This window comes from Maniola hyperantus, chromosome 23 (assembly GCF_902806685.2).
Source record: "Maniola hyperantus chromosome 23, iAphHyp1.2, whole genome shotgun sequence".
NCBI lineage: Eukaryota > Metazoa > Arthropoda > Insecta > Lepidoptera > Nymphalidae > Maniola > Maniola hyperantus.
In genome coordinates this window covers 7,819,636-7,838,588 of record NC_048558.1, presented here as the reverse complement: position 1 = coordinate 7,838,588, position 18,953 = coordinate 7,819,636, and the positions used below count along the sequence as shown (strand labels likewise).

The 18,953-nt window shown below is 36.8% G+C and overlaps 2 protein-coding genes across 5 annotated transcripts; both read left to right on the top strand.

Annotated features, from left to right (window-relative positions):
- The first annotated feature begins 41 nt into the window (after window positions 1-41).
- On the top strand, window positions 42-9,352 carry LOC117993330 (cathepsin L-like). The gene is made up of 8 exons (XM_034981124.2): window positions 42-2,400; window positions 3,117-3,269; window positions 4,497-4,619; window positions 5,195-5,328; window positions 5,859-5,991; window positions 6,500-6,660; window positions 7,276-7,410; window positions 8,736-9,352. The coding sequence occupies exons 1-8, from the start codon at window positions 2,056-2,058 to the stop codon at window positions 8,794-8,796; spliced, it is 1,245 nt and encodes a 414-aa protein (XP_034837015.1). The 5' UTR covers window positions 42-2,055; the 3' UTR covers window positions 8,797-9,352.
- A 1,919-nt stretch (window positions 9,353-11,271) lies between these two features.
- On the top strand, window positions 11,272-15,911 carry LOC117993245 (facilitated trehalose transporter Tret1-like). 4 transcript variants are annotated; one of them, XM_034980998.2, is made up of 3 exons: window positions 11,272-11,461; window positions 12,909-13,047; window positions 13,913-15,911. In XM_034980998.2, exons 1-3 carry the CDS (start codon window positions 11,426-11,428, stop codon window positions 15,154-15,156), a joined length of 1,419 nt encoding a protein of 472 aa, XP_034836889.1. In that variant the 5' UTR covers window positions 11,272-11,425; the 3' UTR covers window positions 15,157-15,911. The 4 variants fall into 4 exon arrangements, with proteins under 4 accessions (XP_034836889.1, XP_069362722.1, XP_069362721.1 ...); XM_069506621.1 differs by lacking the exons at window positions 11,272-11,461; window positions 12,909-13,047 and adding an exon at window positions 13,456-13,545; XM_069506620.1 differs by lacking the exons at window positions 11,272-11,461; window positions 12,909-13,047 and adding an exon at window positions 13,504-13,588.
- The last annotated feature ends 3,042 nt before the right edge of the window (window positions 15,912-18,953 follow it).

The following is an 18,953-nucleotide window of genomic DNA, read 5'->3' as shown; positions in this document are numbered from 1 at the left end:
CTTGTTTACAAACCAATTGACTTGAAAAGTATATTTGTAAAATAAATAATAGAGAAATATCATTCAATATTGTCACTAATCCTACTAATATTATAAATGTGAAAGTGTGGATGTTTCGATGTTTGTTACTCAATCACGCAAAAACGGCTGAACGGATTTGGATGAATTTTGGAATGGAGATAGATTATACCCTGGATAACACATAGGCTACTTTTTATCCCGGAAAATCAAAGTAGTTCCCGCGGGATTTTGAAAAATGTAAATCCACGCGGACGAAGTCGCGGGCTTCAGCTAGTAATATTATAAATACGGCATTTAAATAAGATTTGCAATATTTAGCAATGGTTATTATACTTTTCTGCTTTTTAGCTGTATAGCCTAGTGGTTAGGACGTCCGCCTTCTAATCGGAGGTCAAGGGTTCGATCCCGGGCACGCACCTCTAACTTTTCAGAGTTATGTGCGTTTTAATTAAATATCACTTGCTTTAACGGTGAAGGAAAACATCGTGAGGAAACCTGCATGCCTGAGAGTTCTCCATAATGTTCTCAAAGGTGTGTAAAGTCTACCAATCCGCACATGGCCAGCGCGGTAGACTATGGCCAAAACCCTTTTCATTCTGAGAGGAGACCCGTGCTCTGTAGTGAGCCGGCGATGGGTTGATCATGATGATTATACTTTTAATCCATTAAATTGGGTATTTGACTGCAATTTTTTTATTAATACTTTATTATAAACTAGGATAAAAATAATGACGTATACTGAAAAAAACTACGATCAAATAACAAAAAAGTTATACGCATTTAAATATTTCTGATTAGACAGAGATAGCGATATAGAATTATGACGTCACACCTTACTAATGCCATAGTAGCTTCGTGCGGCTTCATACAAATTTTCGTTTTGGGAGAAAGGGATAGAAGACCCTCCCACTCCAAAATTAAAATGCCTGTAACTTTGTAAATCTTTGTTGGATTTTAATATTCTTTTCAGCGTACCTACGTCATTATTTTTATCCTAGTTTATAATAAAGTAATAATATTTATCAAATTCAAAAGTAGGAAAATACCCAATTGCAGTAATTTGACTAAACGGTTGCATGAAAGTAATCGATATTAGTATTTACATGCGAAATCACTTAAATCTGGAACATGACTAATCAGTTTTCTACATATTCAAAACTAAGCAAAAATATTTTTTGCTTGCATTGCCTATGTATGTAGGGTCACCATCTATTTAAGTAGTTAGGTAGGTACAAAAATCGAACATACTACCTAGCGGAAATATCTACGAACCTCGCTGGCATGCGCTTCCCCTCGCGCTTCACGCGAGCGCGTTGCATGACGTCACTATAAGTCAGGTTCGCAGATATTTCGGTCGGCTTATACTTACTTATATTACAAACTTTGATTACTATTTTTGCGAACGTTTTATGCAAAACGAACAGAAAATATAGGTACCTATAAGTAGGTATCTATCTATCTATGTCTGTTTGATTTTGCTTTGGCGTTTATTATGTTAGATATTGCAGATTTATATACGTTCAATGAATGAATTTTATAAATAGTTCTATAATTTTTTTTAAACTGGACTTACGGCGATTACGCACTGCACTTCCGTCATCCGAGTTCTATCCGTTATCCGTGAGAACACCAGCGATTATCCACGACATATGTCATATATCCCATATAAAACAAAAAGTAACGTATTTTCACGGACTTGGATCGGATATGAGTGCGTAACCGTTCGTTAATCGTTAAGGACAATTCCGTGAAAACACAAACTTGTGGTGTTACTACATGTATTAGTAACTTTAAAATAAAGAATATTCAACATAGAGTTGAATTTAGAACAAGTTTAACTTTTAACTGACTTCTGATTTCGCTAACTTATTATTTCTTTGCTAAAATCGTTATAACAATTTAGCAAACATTACGTAGTTTTACATTTTACCGTTTCATTCGAATAATATTGATGTTTTTATTTATTTTAACAATTCAACAATAAATTTATTTATAAACTATTGTGTATTTTTTAAATGAATAATTTAATTTACAATGTTTCTATTAATTATATTTATTCCTTTATTAACTGTGATAAGTTCAGAATTGAACATTAATAGCACAACATACAAAATTAAATACATTTTAAATAAATACAAGTCGTTCCGAACAAGGCGGTGTGTTAACACGGAAAATGGAGAATATCTGAAAATTAACAACTATGCGGAGAACATATTAAGATTTTTGGAGAAGACCGAGAGGTTCGGAGAATATTTGAAGTATGTTAACGTGAGTGACTGTCATGCTGGGGAAAGTGATATAGTATATAAGAAACAACATGTTTTCAATGGATTGTTGTTACATGAAGAAGTGCCTGAGACTCACTGGGAGGAATATAAGGTAAGTAGGTATGTATTATTTTAACTACCTACGTTTAGGAAATTTCTTTATGTTCTTTAAATCTGTCTGTCTGTCTGTCTGTCTGTTATGGTCTTTATAATCTGTTTAATCTGTTATGGTCTTTATAATTTGAAGGATTTTTCGGAAAACAAAGGCGATTCATGTTCCCCTATAAAATTCTAATGAATTTCATAAAAATAGGCTTACACAAAACAAGCATTTAAAAAAGAAATAAATGGTTAAATATGGTATAAACAAAATATATAAGACATATATTATATTTGTTTGTACCATTCTCTTGTTCATTTCAGTTTCTTCTCTACTTATCTCAATAAATCCAAATAAATGAAAAGAAAAGGTGACTAACTGACTGACTAACTGATCTATCGATGCACTGCACTACTGAAACTATTCGACGAATCGGGCTGAAATTTGGCATGCAGATAGCTATTATGACGTAGGCATCCGCTAAGAAAGGATTTTTGAAAATTCAACCCCTAAGGGGGGGGGGGGGGGCATAAGCTAGTAGGTATATTATAAAACACAAAAAATGTTTCTCCCTACCTATGTACGTTATAGACTTAGAAACTAGCATCCAACCAATGCGATTTGCCCCAAACCGGTTTCCTTACAAAGGATGCGAAGACATCTTCGCATTATTGCCTTTCTAATTGCGCTGGGTACTAGTGATCTATTATCACATGTTTTTCTTTTAGACAGCATACAAGAAGGACTATGTAACTGATCATCATGAAAGATCTGCATTATCAATATGGAGGGACAATCTGAAACGAGTGGCGAAGCATAATCAGTTGTATCTAACAGGAGAGCAGACGTATTCGCTGCATCTCAATTACTTTGGAGACTGGGTGACTTTTTTTTTAAATACGTAGAATATTACAAAAACCGGCCAAGTGCGAGTCGGACTCGCACACTGAGGGTTCCGTACTACAATCGTATTTTATCGACATTTTGCACGATAAATCAAAAACTATTGTCTAAAAATAAATAAAAATCTGTTTTAGAATGTACAGGTAAAGCCATTTCATATGATACCCCACTTGGTATAGCAATCTTAGTTTAAAAGTCTAAAATAACAATATTTTGTTCATGAACACATTTTAATTTTTTTCTTGTGATATAACCACAAATTCACGGTTTTCAGATTTTTCCCCTAATGCCAGCTATAAGACCTACCTGCCAAATTTCATGATTCTAGGTCAACAGGAAGTACCCTGTAGGTTTCTTGACAGACAGACAGACATACAACAAAGTGATCCTATAAGGGTTCCGTTTTTCCTTTTGAGGTACGGAACCCTAAAAAAGAATATCTACTTAATGGTGGAAAGGAAAAAACTTACCTACCTACATATCTTTAGCTTTAAAATACGCCTATGTACATTCACCCCATCTTAAAAATCACTTCACATGGTTTGTCCTTCAGTCACGTAGCAACGGCTCGACGTGATCTTTTGCATGGGTAGGTATAGGTAGTTAAAGTGAATGAAAGTGACATAGGCTACTTTTTATCCCGGAAAATCAAAGAGTTCCCACAGGAATTTTAAAAACCTAAATCCACGCGGACGAAGTCGCGGGTATGCTCGTACCTACATAGCAAATGCTTAATGCACACTGATAGCTTAGTTGGTAAGACGTCCCGTCGGCTTCATAGTAGGGTCCGGGGTTTGATCCGGAGCACGCAGTACGCACCTCTAACTTTTCAAAGTTATGTGCGTTTTACGCAAATATTACTTTATTTAACGGTGAAGGTTAAAATCGTGAGGAAACCTGCATGTCTGAGAGTTCTCCATAATGTTCTCAAAGGTGTGTAAAGTCTGCCAATCCGCACTTGGCCTGCGTTGTATATTATAACTAAATCCTTCTCATTCTAAGAGCAGTTCTCAGTAGTGAACCGAGCGACGAGTTGATCATGAATCATCTATACCAATAGAACGTTAATTGCTCCTACAAATTAATCAAATGTATGAGGACTATATGTATATGGTTTTAAAAGCTATGGAAGGCAAGCGCCATTCAGGTTTCTCCTAGGGCCATCTAGTGATGAATAAATGCTTAATAACAAACGTGTTTTTCAGCCAATAACAGCTTACATCACTCAGTTGCTGAAGCTAATAAAAACCATACCACTGTTCGATCCGGCAGAGGATCATAAGAAGACAACATATCGCAACAGTTTGCATCGCAGGATACCGAAAAAGGTGACTAAATATGTTTAAAAAATCGGCCAAGAGCGAGTCAGACTCGCGCAACGAGGGCTCCGTACTACAGTCGTATTTTTCGACATTTTGGATTTTCGATTTCCTATAGAATAGAATAGAACAGAATAGAATAGAATAGAATGGAATGGAATAGAATAGAATAGAATAGAATGGAATGGGATGGGATGGGATGGGATGGGATGGGATGAGATGGGATGGGATGGGATGGGATGGGATGGGATGGGATGGGATGGGATGGGATGGAATGGAATGGAATGGGATGGGATGGGATGGGATGGGATGGGATGGAATGGAATGGAATGGAATGGAATGGAATGGAATGGAATGGAATGGAATGGAATGGAATGGAATGGAATGGAACGGAACGGAACTGAACGAAACGGAAAGGAACGGAACGGAACGGAACGGAGCGGAACAGAACAGAACAGAACAGAATAGAATATGTTTTATTCAAGTAAACTTTTTAACAAGTGCTTATGAATCGTCAGGTAGTTTTAATTTACCACTATTATCGATATACAGGTAATTAGCTCGCAACTTATATTATATTCCAGGTAGACTGGCGTGCGAAAGGCTATACTCCTAGGCGGGAGGAGCAGTGGCACTGCGGCGCGTGCTACGCGTTCGCCGTCGCGCACGCGTTGCAGGCGCAGCTGTACAAGAAGCATAAGAACTGGAAGGAACTAAGGTACCTAAAGATTGGAGCTATGATAACTGGACCACAATAAATAATTAATATTTTAGTTTAAAATAAAATCCTTTATTTTCTAAATCACACATCATAGAGTTAGTCCACACATTTGGATTGGATTGCATTTGGATGTAGTCAACATCCAAATGCAATCCAATCCAAATGCATACTGTTGAAAGAAAGAAAATGCATTTATAACGCGTAAAATTAAACTCACGCTCCATTTTAAGTTTTTATGTTAAATTTCATGTCAAAAGTACGATTTTAGCCCTTATTTTTAAGGTGATTTGTACTTTTGACATGACAGTTGACCCATAGAGCTAAAATGGCGCATGAGGAATCACCTCTGATTGGTCGAAGCTTGCTCACTATTAGCTACAATGCATTGTTGCATCAAGGATAGCACAAATCCAGCCAATCACAACAATTGAGATTGTAATAATAATTGATGCAGGTTTCACGAAATCGACCTACAGCTTATTATATTCATTATTATTATTATTTACATATAGATAATATTTTTCCAGTCCTCAACAAATCGTGGACTGCAGCTTCAGAGATGGTAACTTGGGCTGCGACGGAGGTTCGCTTCAAGCTGCGCTCAGATATGCTGCCAGAGCTGGACTGACGACGGAGACCTACTATCCTTATGTTGGGAAGGTAGAACCGGCTTCTTTTTTTTTATCACAGTTAATCATGCCTTAAGAAAAAGCAATTACGAGTTCTAAGCTTGAGTGTGCTTGCCTAGAAGATTTTATGCTTTACTTGAGTAAAGTCTATGTATAACTTAATTTTAATCCTCACCTTTTTAAATTTTTTAATTAAGGTAATATGAAAATACCAGTTACAATGGTAAAAGTTTATTGAATATAAATATATTCTATTCTGTTCCGTTCCGTTCTGTTCTGCTCTGTTTTGTTCTGCGCTGTTCTAATCTATACTGTTCTGTTGTGTTATGTTCCGCTCCACTCCGTTCTATTCTATTCTATTCTATTCCATTCCATTCCAATTCATTCCATCCCATCCCATTCCATCCCATCCCATCCCATCCTATTCTATTCTAATCTATTCTAATCTATGTCCAGCGCAGCGTCTAGTGGCTGACAATGATGACATAATAAGCTTATTTTTCCTTGTTTTTGGCGTGACCTTGTATCTTTGGTCACAGAAAGGGCGTTGCCACTACAACAGTCGCACAGTGAGAGCCAGAGCGCGACGCTGGGCCACGTTGCCAGCGGGCGACGAGGAGGCCATGGAGCGAGCGGTGGCCACTATTGGGCCATTGGCGGTCGCTGTCAACGCTTCTCCTTTCACCTTCCAACTTTACAGGTACCACGATGTGTCTTATTTTCCACAATGGATAGTACGCGCAAAACAAATGGTCCAGTCTGATAACGAGCGTAAGGCTATGCATTGTATAAAAAACCGACCAAGTGCTAGTCGGACTCGCACACGAAGGGTTCCGTACTAGCGTACAATGCGAAAAGGAACTCTTTCTCTCTCTTGGAAGAACAAAGGGGACACTTGACGGCAACGTTAGTTCCGATTTTCTTCACGCGCCAAGATAGCCTGGTCGCAATGTACAAGATATTTTAACATTTTTTTGTGCAACACTGCAAGATAATGACAACAGCGCCATCTAAATGTGATTTCATAAATTAAAATCAATTTATCAAATCACATATAGATGGCGCTGTAATTAAAATGGAAACCCCATAGTTAAATCGAAAGAATGCAAAAAAATCATATTTGAAGTAATTTTATTTTGTTGTGAAAATTTGAACTCTCTACCTGTTACGGTTCATGGGATACAGCCCGCTGACAGACAGACCGGACGGACGGACGGACAGTGGAGGTTTAGTAATAGGGTCCCGTTGGCACCCTTCGGGTACGGAACCCTAAAAATCGTACTAAAATTCATCCGATATTTAATTGTTTTTTCAGGAGCGGTGTCTACAACGACCCATTCTGTGTTCCCTGGAAACTGAACCACGCAATGTTACTAGTAGGGTACACCCCGGAATATTGGATCCTACTGAACTGGTGGGGCAAACAGTGGGGGGAGGATGGGTACATGAGGTAAACTTACATTTTTTTATTTTTTTTCCTACCATAAAGCACCGTTATATGCTTATGAGGCAGCTTTATTCCTACTAACATCTAGCCTATAGGCTAGTATGTAATATTATTCAGTCTAATAACTGTCGTAAAGTAACATTTTTTTTTTAATTCAGATACAGGTTAGCCCTTGACTGGAATCTCACCTGGTGGTAAGTGACGATGCAGTCTAAGATGGTAGCGGGCTAACCTGGAACGGGTATGGCAGTTTTTAATAAGCCCATGCCCCTTTGGTTTCTACACGGCATCGTACCGGAACGCTAAATTGCTTGGCGGTACGGCTTTGCCGTTAGGGTGGTAACTAGCCACGGCCGAAGCCTCCCACCAGACAAACATCAGTAGTTCATGATCACAATTTAATTTTTTTTGTATGATTTAACCCTAAATTCACGGTTTTCAGATTTTTCCCCAAATGTCAGCTGTAATGAAATGAAATGAAATGATGAAATGAAATAATTTATTTGTTTTAAAGGGTCTTTTTAAAATTGTGCCAGGGACCCTGAAGTAAGTTTGCAAAACCTGTATCTCAGGGTCCCCGCTCTCCCTCCTCCATCATTAACAAACAAACACTTATACAAAACTAAATTTAGTGATATGATATGAATATGAAACTTAAAAATACGCGTGTGTGTGTGTGTGTGTGTGTAGCTATAAGATCTACCTACCTGCCAAATTTCATGATTCTAGGTCAACGGGAAGTACCCTGTAGGTTTCTTGACAGACAGACAGACAGACAGACAACAAAGTGATCCTATAAGGGTACCGTTTTTACTTTTGAGGTACGGAACCCTAAAAATGAAAATGTCTTTAATAAACTAAGTCGGTAAATAATAATTCTATATTGAAATTCAATATTATATAAGTACACAGTACAGCATATGATTACGTAACAGAGAGAGCGCTATACTGACTTATTTCCGTGGTATAATCAGAAAACGCCTCAAGATTGATAGGTACTTAAGTATTCTTACCTACCTATATAATTGTTGTCCGCCTTCTAATCGGAGGTCGGAGGTTCGATCCCGGGCACGCACCTCTAACTTTTCGGAATTATGTGCGTTTTAATTAATTAAATATCACTTGGTTTAACGGTGAAGGAAAACATCGTGAGGAAACCTGCATGCCTGAGAGTTCTTCATAATGTTTTCAAAGGTGTGTGAAGTCTGCCAATCCGCACATGGCCAGCGTGGTAGACTATGGCCAAAACCCTTCTCACTCTGAGAGGAGACCCGCGCTCTGTAGTAAGCTCTGTAATGATGATATAATTGTATATTTTTTGTCCACAGGATCCAAAGAGGTTTCAACATTTGCGGAGTGGCAAATATGGCGACGTACGTCGAAATATGATATCGAAAAAACCTCCCCTAAAAGTCTAAAGGGCACAAAGTCCCTACATAAATAATAATAACTAGCTTATGCTCGCGACTTCATCCGCGTGGATTACATAAATTTCAAACCCCTATTTCACCCCCTCAGGGGTTGAACTTTCAAAATCCTTGCTTAGCGGATTCTTAGCCTATGTCCTAATAGCTTTTTTTTATTATTGTTATAAATCTTCTGGTCAGGCGGCACTGCCTCGTGCGGGAGCGAACGACAGTCGACTCGCCTGCGCTCGGCCACGCTCGTTTGCGAAATGTAAAAAGCCTAACAAAAGTCGGACAAGCCGGACACCGTTTATTTTGGCCGGACACGCAATCAAAAAGCCTACCTATGTCCGGCTTTATCCAGACGCCTGGCAACCCTAGCTGGGACCCTTTTCCGGGTTGTGCCATACATGACAGTTTGTTTTGGCGCTTCTTTTGCTTGAAGCACGTTGGGCTTAATGCTCAGCTGGAAGAAGCGCCCGAATAACCAGCTCTTAGTTATAAGATGTGATGTGTGGCACAGTTTGGTCAATAAAATACAAATAAAATAAATAAAAATAAAATAAACGTCTTTTCTTTATTTCTTTCAAAATTTAGTTGTACTCAGAATCAGTACTTACCCACTCTACCTATTTATAAGTCGCTAATATTATTTTATGAGTTACAACCATACAGAGTCAGACACAAACATTATGATTTTATTACATTGGATAAGAGTTAAAAGCGAGATTAGAGCCCATAGATAATGAAATAATTAAACCAAAGCCCTTAATCTAAAATAACAAAGAAAATGTGTTCATAGTAAGAAAATAGGAAAGTCAATGAACTCTAGATAGAGGTCATTAAAATAAAAATAAAATAAAAAAATATTTTTATTCAATTAAACTTTTACAAGTATTTTTGAATCGTCAACTGGTTCGGAATGCCTTTCCTTACGAGAAGAATCAGCAAGAAACTCGGCGGTGGCTCTTTACAAAGATTTTCATTGACTTTCAATGGTCAATAATCAAAACCAGTTAGGAATCAGCTTAGCTTATGATGGCCGCAACCATAGAGCAGAAACAAAGGCCGCAACAGACAAATCTGTATGCTACAATGTGCAGAATGCGATATAGGTAACCCCTCCAACTACAAAAGAAGCACGAAAAGCAAGCAATACACACCAGGGGTGTTACAGATATTCACATCCGAAAATGCGGAGCATTCGCATGAATTCCGACATCCACATCCGCATCAATTAATGCGGAGCTTTAACGGATGCGGATTCATATTTGCAACAAGTAACAACCTGCAAAGAAAGTTGGTGGGGCCAGAGTGTCGCGTGCCTAGCGCGTTTGCTAGCTGTTGATCTCTTCGTTCGCTAATTGACCAATCAAAAAGTGTGCATTGGTACCCAACAGGGGTGTCGCATCCGCACCCGCAAATGCGGAACATTCGCATTAATTTAGACATCCGCATCCGCGGATGTTAAATTCTAATAATCCGCATTCGCAACCGCGTATGTCAATGTGTTTGTGTATTTTGGTGTTAGCAGTTTTTAGCAAAACGACGGCAGTATTTTATTTATTTACTAGCTGATGCCTGCGATTTCGTCCGCGTGGAGTTAGGTTTTAAAAATCCCGTGGAAACTGTTTGATTTTCCGGGATAAAAAATAGCCTATGTCACTCTCCAGGTCTTTATCTATAACCATGCGAAAAATCACGTCAATCCGTTGCACCGTTGCGACGTGATTGAAGGACAAACCAACAAACCCACAAACCAACAAACCAATAAACCAACAAGCAAACACACTTTCGCATTTATAATAAGTGTACGTACTGATACCATTGCGAAGGAAGTTTCAATGGTTGCTTAGGTAGGTATTTTGGTAACACAGTCGATATAAAATGAAATAACATAGGTATAGGTTCCTACCTAAATCGAATATTATACACTAGCAATACAGCCTGGCTTCGCATGTAAAGTATTTTAGCATTTAATTTAAAACTATCGTGAATGATACCTATTCATTACAAATACCTATCTAGTAACTATAAACCGAATAGATATATTGCGTGACCTACGAATCGATTGTGGGAAACCTACATCATATTATTACTATCGCAATTGTGGTGATAAGGTCTCCTAAATTCGAGACATGGTCGTTAAATTCCAGGTTAACCCGCTTCCACCTTAGACTGCATCATCACTTACCACCAGGTGAGATTGCAGGCAAGGGCTAACTTGTACCTGAATTAAAAAAATCTATTCTATTCCATTCGATGGAGAGAGGTGATGCTTGGAGTTTCTTTCTCGCGTAAGTAAGCAACGAATACACGCAAACATTTTATGTTCCTTGTTAAACCAAACTAAGTAATATACGTATGTAGGTAGATGTACCTACCTTATTACAACTATAGATATACAGTAACACATACGTATGCTAATTTTTTATCATTCAGCCATTCAGCGAGATATTTCACCGTATAAACGACATGTGAAAATATTTTTTGTGGCTTTTTTCCCCGGTTTTATTGAGTTGTGCATATTAGGTAGTCTTTTGTTTATCAAGTGTAAGTCAAAGTGACTTCAAAAAATTCACATTTAAAGTAATTTCAATAACAATACGAACATGGGGTTGATTAGTGATATTTATTTCTGGAGACAGGTAAGCACCTATGTGGTTTAGAATTAATCTATGTCACCTATCATCATCATCATTATTATTATTTATTTATTATTTAATTAGAATGGCCATAAAGCCAATTACACTAATTAAACTACGAGTAGGTACAAACTAACATAAACATACCTACTTACAAAAATTGTTAAAATTATAAATTTTAAAATTACCCCATCATGATTAACCGTAATCCATTAACCATAATCTCCGAGTGAGAAGGGGTTTGGCCATAGTCTACCACACTGTCCATGTGCGGATTGGTAGACTTCACACATCTTTGAGAACATTATGGAGAACTCTCAGGCATGCAGGTTTCCTCGCGATGTTTTCCTTCACCGTTAAATCAAGTTATATTTAATTACATAAAACGCACATAACTCCGAAAAGTTAGAGGTGCGTGCCCGGGATCGTACCCCCGACCTCCTATTAGAAGGCGGACGTCCTACCCACTAGGCTATCACAATTATTTTGAACAGAAAGCATTATTATCGTATTGATACACAATTAGAAATAACTAGGCACAAAACATTTTTTTTTAATTATTTTTGTAAAAGAACAACAAAATAAAACAAGTAATGAGGCTATTTTTGTATAAATCTTATTTCGTAGTTGATAAATGTATTAAATAATGTGGTTTAGATGATATTTTCGATTTGTAATTTTTATGTTTTAGAATAAGTTTGGTATTTTTGTTTTTTTGTATTTTCATTTGCAAATAAAAAATATTTTTATCTAAAAAAAAAAAAAAAATAATGTTCTGTTGTACATAAAAACACTAAAAATTTAAAAATAATTTAATTCATTACCGAATATAATTATGTATACAAGAGTTAATATAGTTCCATAATAATATTTTTTGGTGCCGGTGTCAATTAGCTTTAGCTGCGCGAATCGTCTAGACTTCATATTTTTATGAGACTCCACAATGGCACCTCATTGGCACCGACCCCAAAAAATATTATTATGGAACTATATTAACTCTTGTATACATAATATATTCGGTAATGAATTAAATTATTTTTCAATTTTTAGTGTTTGTGTATCGAAGTTGGTTTTTTTTTTTTGTAAAAAAATTTTATTTCACAATTTTTAGTGGTCCCATGGAATTATGCTATGACTGGTTAAAAATCTACTGTTTACTAAGCTATTACACTGATCGCGAGCAATTTACTCTTATCTGTTGAGGAGTTCCAGTATCTATCTTCGAAGATGTTCATCAGATCTTCACCAAATTTAAATGGGACCTTTGAAGTATACCCTTTCAAACAAAAAAAGAATTTTCAAAATCGGTCCAGGCGTCTTCGAGTAATCGGGGAACATACATAAAAAAAAAAAAAAAAAAAGATTCCGACGAATTGAGAACCTCCTCCTTTTTTGAAGTCGGTTAAAAAGTAGGTACCTACTTATATCTACAAAAAAAAATGGTTTCCAGAGTATCGTGCTGATATCGGATTGCATGCATTCTGTGGGCACTGGCTTCATGCTGTCATTTCCTGCAGTCCTCCATCCCGCCATCCTGTCTCCAAACAGCACTGGAATACGTGCAACATCAGATCAGACTTCTTGGATTGGTTAGTTGAGTACCATAGATGTTGAGTATTATAGACAGAAGCAAACTCTATTGCCAGGCTTCCGTAGTCCGTACCTGAAAGGTGCCAGGGGGACCCTATTACGCTGTCCGTCCGTCTGTCTATCTGCCTGTCTGTCAGTCTGTCAGCGGGCTGTATCTCATGAGTTAGAGACTTGAAATTTTCACAGAGTGTGTTCATTTCTATTGCCGCTATAGCAATAAACACTTAGGTAATAAGAATTTCTAAACGGCCGCCATAAAAATAAAATAAAAAAAATCACATACGGACGGAACCATTCGTATGCGAGTGCAACTCGCACTTGGCCGGTTTTTTAGAAAATATGACTACGTCTGTAAAATTAAAAAAATCTTTACTGTTGATGCATGCTCATTATTATCAGTTAACATCAAATGCAGTAATAAACTAGTAGTAATATTTCTTAAGTCTTGAAATACACGGGAATTATTCAACCAATAGTTATTTGTTTTTGTGAGCAAGGTGATGCCCGTGATTTTGTGGATTTAAGTTTTATAAAAATTCCGTAAGAACTCTTTGATTTTCCGGGATAAAAAGTAGCCTTTGGATGAAAGCTTCTGTGTGCCTTTCGTCAAAATTGGTTAAACGGGTAGGCCGTGAAAAGGTAAATTAGACATATTGAAAAACGGGCACACTTTTGCATTTAGTATGTTTTTTAAAGAACATTATCAAGTTAATTGCTGACTAATATTACCCCTCTAATTAATCGTAAAGCTTGTGCTAGGAGTAGGTGCGACAATAGTCCAATGGGTGTATAATATTAGCATAGATTTGAGCAATAGAAGAAAACCCCTGTTTAAATCAAAAATACAAATAAACTTTTTTTCAGCTGCCAGCCATGGTATAGCGGGCATGCTTGGATTTTTCATGGTTCCATTTTTGATGCAAACCCTGGGCCGGAAGACTGTTCATATCGTATTAAATCTCTCAGTCAGTATTGGTTTCCTTATCTTTGCATTGGCCCAAAGCGTTCCTGTTTTATTCGTGGCGAAAGTTACTCAAGGACTAGCATTATGTGGAGTGTATGTGACGTCTATTATCTTGGGAGAATATTCGCATCCAAAACGAAGAGGATACTTCATGACATTAAAAAAATGTTCAGTCGCCATTGGTTCACTGATGTGCCATTCCATGGCTTTATGTTGGACTTGGAGACAAATTGCTGCTTTTGCAATAATTCCTCACATCATCGCGATATTAGTGACGTTAATGTGGCGTGAGAGCCCATCGTTCTTGGCCTTCAACGGAAGATACGATGAGTGTGACAAATCACACACCTGGCTTCATGGAGACAGTCCGAAACAGAAGATAGAGTTAGAAGATTTAATAGCCACCCAAATGGAAAGGAGAGAACAGGCCAAAAACAAGAAAAATTTGAAAACTGTAATTAAAAAATTGTTGAAGAAAGATTTCATGAAACCATTCATAATAGCTTCTGTATTAACTCTGTTAGTAGACGCATGTGGAAGATACTATATGTTAGCTTATGTTGTCCAAATTTTAACTGAGATCACGGGAGATAAGTCTATTGCTGCATTTTGTACTATAGGAGCCGATACATTAACTATTATTGCATTGTTGATATCGTGCTATATAATCCGATGTTTTAAACGACGCACCTTGCTTTTCACAGCTGGAATAACTTCTGTTATTTTAATGTTCTTAACTAGTTTGGTTGCGATTTTAAAAACCTACCATACCATTGGAGAGTCAGCACTTTGGATAACTCCTAGTATTATTTTATTAAATGTTTTCATTGTTAACGTAGGAATTGTACCAATTTGTTTTGCTATTATAGGCGAAATATTTCCATTAGAACACAAAGGTACAGGTTCTTTTGCAACGGGAATAGTATTTACTATTTTGTATGCACTTGTTATGAAATTTACACCATTGATGATGGAGAAGACGGGAATTGAAGGCACTTTTGGTATCTATGGACTCCACGTGATTTTTGCTTTGTCTATATTATATTTTGTATTAAACGAAACAAAGGATAAGACATTACAAGAAATAGAAAACGAAATCCGAGGCGTTAAACCTCTGCTCGACAGAAAACATGAATTAAATTAAATTTTAAATTGGATATTATTACATATTAAATTACATATAAGGAACACAAAAAAAATACTTATAATACAGATAAAAAACAAGTAATAATTAAGTAGACCTAGGTCTAGTAGACGTATGAATGGGCAACCCCTGCACCAGTAAACACTGTATTACAGTGGGTTGCCTTCTCCATTTCTAAAAACTTGAATAAATGTTATTACAATTTGGTGCGCTAAGGTTGGACATGTTATACCGGTGTCTATTACAAGTGATAGTGGCGTGCATGTATGCGAGTGTGTGTGTGCGTGTGTTAAGGTGTGTATGTGTGTGTGTTTGTGTGGGTGCGAGTGTGTGTATGTGTATTATTTGTTGTTTATATTAGCTAGTTTGTTTCAATCATATTATTTTAATCAGAAGATTCTCAGTTTCGTTATAATTTAGAGCATTGAGATATTTTATTAATTGCGTTTTCAGTTTATTACTTGTAAAATCTTTTAGCATTATCTTTCTGCATATTGCATTGTATAGTTTAGGACCGAGATAATTTATGAATTTCTGAGCAAAGATTGTTTTAAGTTGAGGGATTTTGTATACTATATCGCTTTGTTGTAGAAACTGGTTGAATTTTTATTAGAACGTGATATGAACTCGTATGTAAACTCATTAGGTACATCTAAAGTGAAGAAAAAATAAAATAGCGTTCTATATTTGTAAGTCTGTCACTTATGAGTTGTCTTTCTGTTAAAATAATAAATTATATTTTATGTATTTACGAAGATTGAGTTTATTGGGCGATCCACCTCCTAATCATAAATAATTTTGTGTTGTGTAATAATCGCATGTTTGATAAATAATTTACGTACTGTAAGCACCTCTAGTTCAGAATACAACAGGTGTGTTGGGTAAGTATATTTTTTGAAAGTCATTACTTTAAGTACAGCGCGTTGCGCTCTTTCAATGAATGCTAGTACTTTAGAACATTACTTTTGGATCAAGGGCAAAATTCAAAAGGGGATTCAAAAGGCAGTATTTCTTGAGACGGCATTTGTGACGAGGTTCCGCACTCTGGACCCCCTTTTTTTAACGCTGGGAAATGTGTTTTCGCATCCCCACCTCCTGGAAGCCAGCCAGCTAACCAGCCAGCCAACCAACTGGAGTGAAGGTATGTGGGACTCGCCGGCCGAGAGACGACCGGAATACCCAATAAAACCTAGCGGCCCTCCTGCGCGTCGCCTGGTGACTGAGTCACGGGAACACCGAAGCAAACCACCGCGACCCAGCCAGGGACATCCGCCGAGGCGGATCTTCCACCGGGGACGGGGCGACAACTGCACACTCCGCGCACGTCGCCCGCGTCCCATCCTCCGCCTCGTCCGCTGTGCCCTCTGCTAGTCAGAGGGACACGCGGAGAAACCTTCCCCCTGCCAGGTCATTAGCCATGGCTAACAATATCCCCGAAGAGAGATTATTAGCCATGTTACCGGGGTGCACCGGCCCGAATCTCTTCCCCTCGGATGCCCGATGCATCCAAACGGGACCTGCAGCACCCAGGCACACTGGGAGGTTACCTGGCTGGCCCCCTCACCCCCTCACTCTGTGGAGCCCTGACCCCCGAACGGCAGCTTAGCTCCTACCCCGCTGCTAGTAGGACCCATTTAATGTATTGTCAGTGAAAGTTTTATTTATTGTTGTTTTTGTTTTATATTTTTTATTGTTTCTGCTATTTTATTTTTTGTTATTTGCTATAATTTTACTTTTTGTTGTTTCTGTTGTTTTGTTTTTGTAAACGTTAGATAAAATTTTATGTAGACATAGTTATAAATAGTAATATATATTAGTTGAAATATCTTTACTTTGCAAACATACATTCAGTATTTTTTTCCAAAAAATACTTTTCCTAAACCCTTTTCGCGCGCTTGATTTCGGTGAAAATCATCGTGCCTCTCACCTTGAAAAGCAAACAGGTTACCCACGTGCGCCGCCAATTTCGGTTAAGCGTACTGCGTCACCTTAAGGGCCAAAACAACCAATACAAAATGCCAAAAGGCAACAAGAATCGATACCAAAATAAAATCATAATTTGATTTATTATTCACTAGCCGATGCCTGCGACTTCGTTCGCATAGATTTAGGTTTTCAAAATCCCGGGGGAACTCTTCGATTTTCCGGGGTAAAAAGTAGCCTATCTCACTTTCCAGGTCTTTAAGGCTCATTCCGCCGTTTCGTGCAAAAAACGAACATTCCGTGGAATAAAAAAAAAGTACTTCATGTTGTGTTTTTTTCTTATTAATCTACTCTAGAGAGATCCTTAAGTGGTAATCAGTGGGAGGCACCTTTGTATCTTACTTAGTTATCAAGAAAATGGTAATTGAAATTTTACAGATGGATGGTAATGAAAATTGATTGGATTGTAATGAAATTATGCTTGGATATATACTTAAAGCAAAGGATAGTAATATAAAAAAGATAATTATAATAAAAGAAATTCAGTACAATGTAATCAACGGTATTTATCTCTATTTAGTAATTATTTTTAATCAGTCTGGAACAATCAACAAGGCGGAATAATTTCTACGACATAGTCTTAACACAAAATTTATTATACAATAGATAGCCTGCAATAAAGTTTTGGCGTTTATAAGTTAATATAATAGGAATAAAGTTAAAATATATTTGAATAATATAAAACTGAATCTAGTCTACTGGCAGTCAAATTATGCCATAGTTCTAAACTATAAAAAATAATAAAACAATTTGAGAAATCAAGAAATAACTAATAGCACAATTCAAAATAAATCATAAACATGAACAGATAAAAAAATTAATTCGTCACTATCGTCATCGGATTAATTTATATCTAACTAGCTAATCTACCAATAGTCAAATGATGGCAGTTAATTTTCGTAGCTTCGTTAGCTAAACTAAATCACAGTATTTCACTGATAAAACTCCTAGAGTTAAAGAAACAAAAACAAAATTAAATAATGAAAAAAAATTACTACAGTTTACCGACACTCAAAGTAAGTATTCTAATTTTTGCAATGCTTAAACTTAATTTTAAAATATAAAAAATAATAACAAATACAAATATGACATCATGAATTAACTAATAAGCACTGCACAATTCAAAAGCAATCCTAAACATGATAAAACTTAAAACATATTGAATTCGTCGCTATCGTCATCTGATTCATTAACATCTATAATGTATTTGTTTTGGTTTTCTGATTTAATTGGTGGAATAACAAAATGCCGGTGGTCAAGTTGAAAGATGCTGCCAGATTTTTTGGGCGCATTGGTAAAAAAAGTCTTTTGTTTAGCTCCTTATAAAATTTACGATTTTCCCAACTTAAGCGTACGTCAGATAAAATCTTGACTTTAGGAGATCTTGGTGCTGCCGAAGAGGAAGCTATATTTGTCAATGGTGAAATATTTAACTCGATTAAATCCTCCAGAAGTGGTAAATTTGCGTGCAGCTTATGTTTAATATGGACGGATCTGCATTGACATTTGTGGCTTCATTTTTATCACAATGAACACCAGATTCGTCTATCTGGATATCTTTAATAAAACAATCCGCAAATTCTCTCTTGCCTTTTTTAGAAACTGATTTATAGCTTTCTTGTAAATTTATACATACAGTTTCACTAAACATCAGTTGTTTTTTATCAGTTTCTTTCTTCTTTTCTGGACGTATATCTATCAATACTTCTTCAGATTTTTTTTCTTTTTGACCAGTTACTTTTCTAGTAATATTACGTTTGCGTAACGCCTCCTTTTCAATTTCTAGTTTATTAATTTTATTTTCAGCATCTTAA

What these genes read in the sequence shown, in the direction of transcription:
- LOC117993330 (XM_034981124.2), top strand. Translation starts at nt 2,056, where the DNA reads ATGTTTCTATTAATTATATTTATTCCTTTATTAACTGTGATAAGTTCA. An exon ending in ATCGCAGGATACCGAAAAAG is followed by an intron (nt 4,620 to 5,194) that starts GTGACTAAATAT and finishes ATTATATTCCAG; the next exon opens with GTAGACTGGCGTGCGAAAGG. An exon ending in AAGAACTGGAAGGAACTAAG is followed by an intron (nt 5,329 to 5,858) that starts GTACCTAAAGAT and finishes ATATTTTTCCAG; the next exon opens with TCCTCAACAAATCGTGGACT.
- LOC117993245 (XM_034980998.2), top strand. Translation starts at nt 11,426, where the DNA reads ATGGGGTTGATTAGTGATATTTATTTCTGGAGACAG. An exon ending in ATATTTATTTCTGGAGACAG is followed by an intron (nt 11,462 to 12,908) that starts GTAAGCACCTAT and finishes AATGGTTTCCAG; the next exon opens with AGTATCGTGCTGATATCGGA. An exon ending in AGATCAGACTTCTTGGATTG is followed by an intron (nt 13,048 to 13,912) that starts GTTAGTTGAGTA and finishes ACTTTTTTTCAG; the next exon opens with CTGCCAGCCATGGTATAGCG.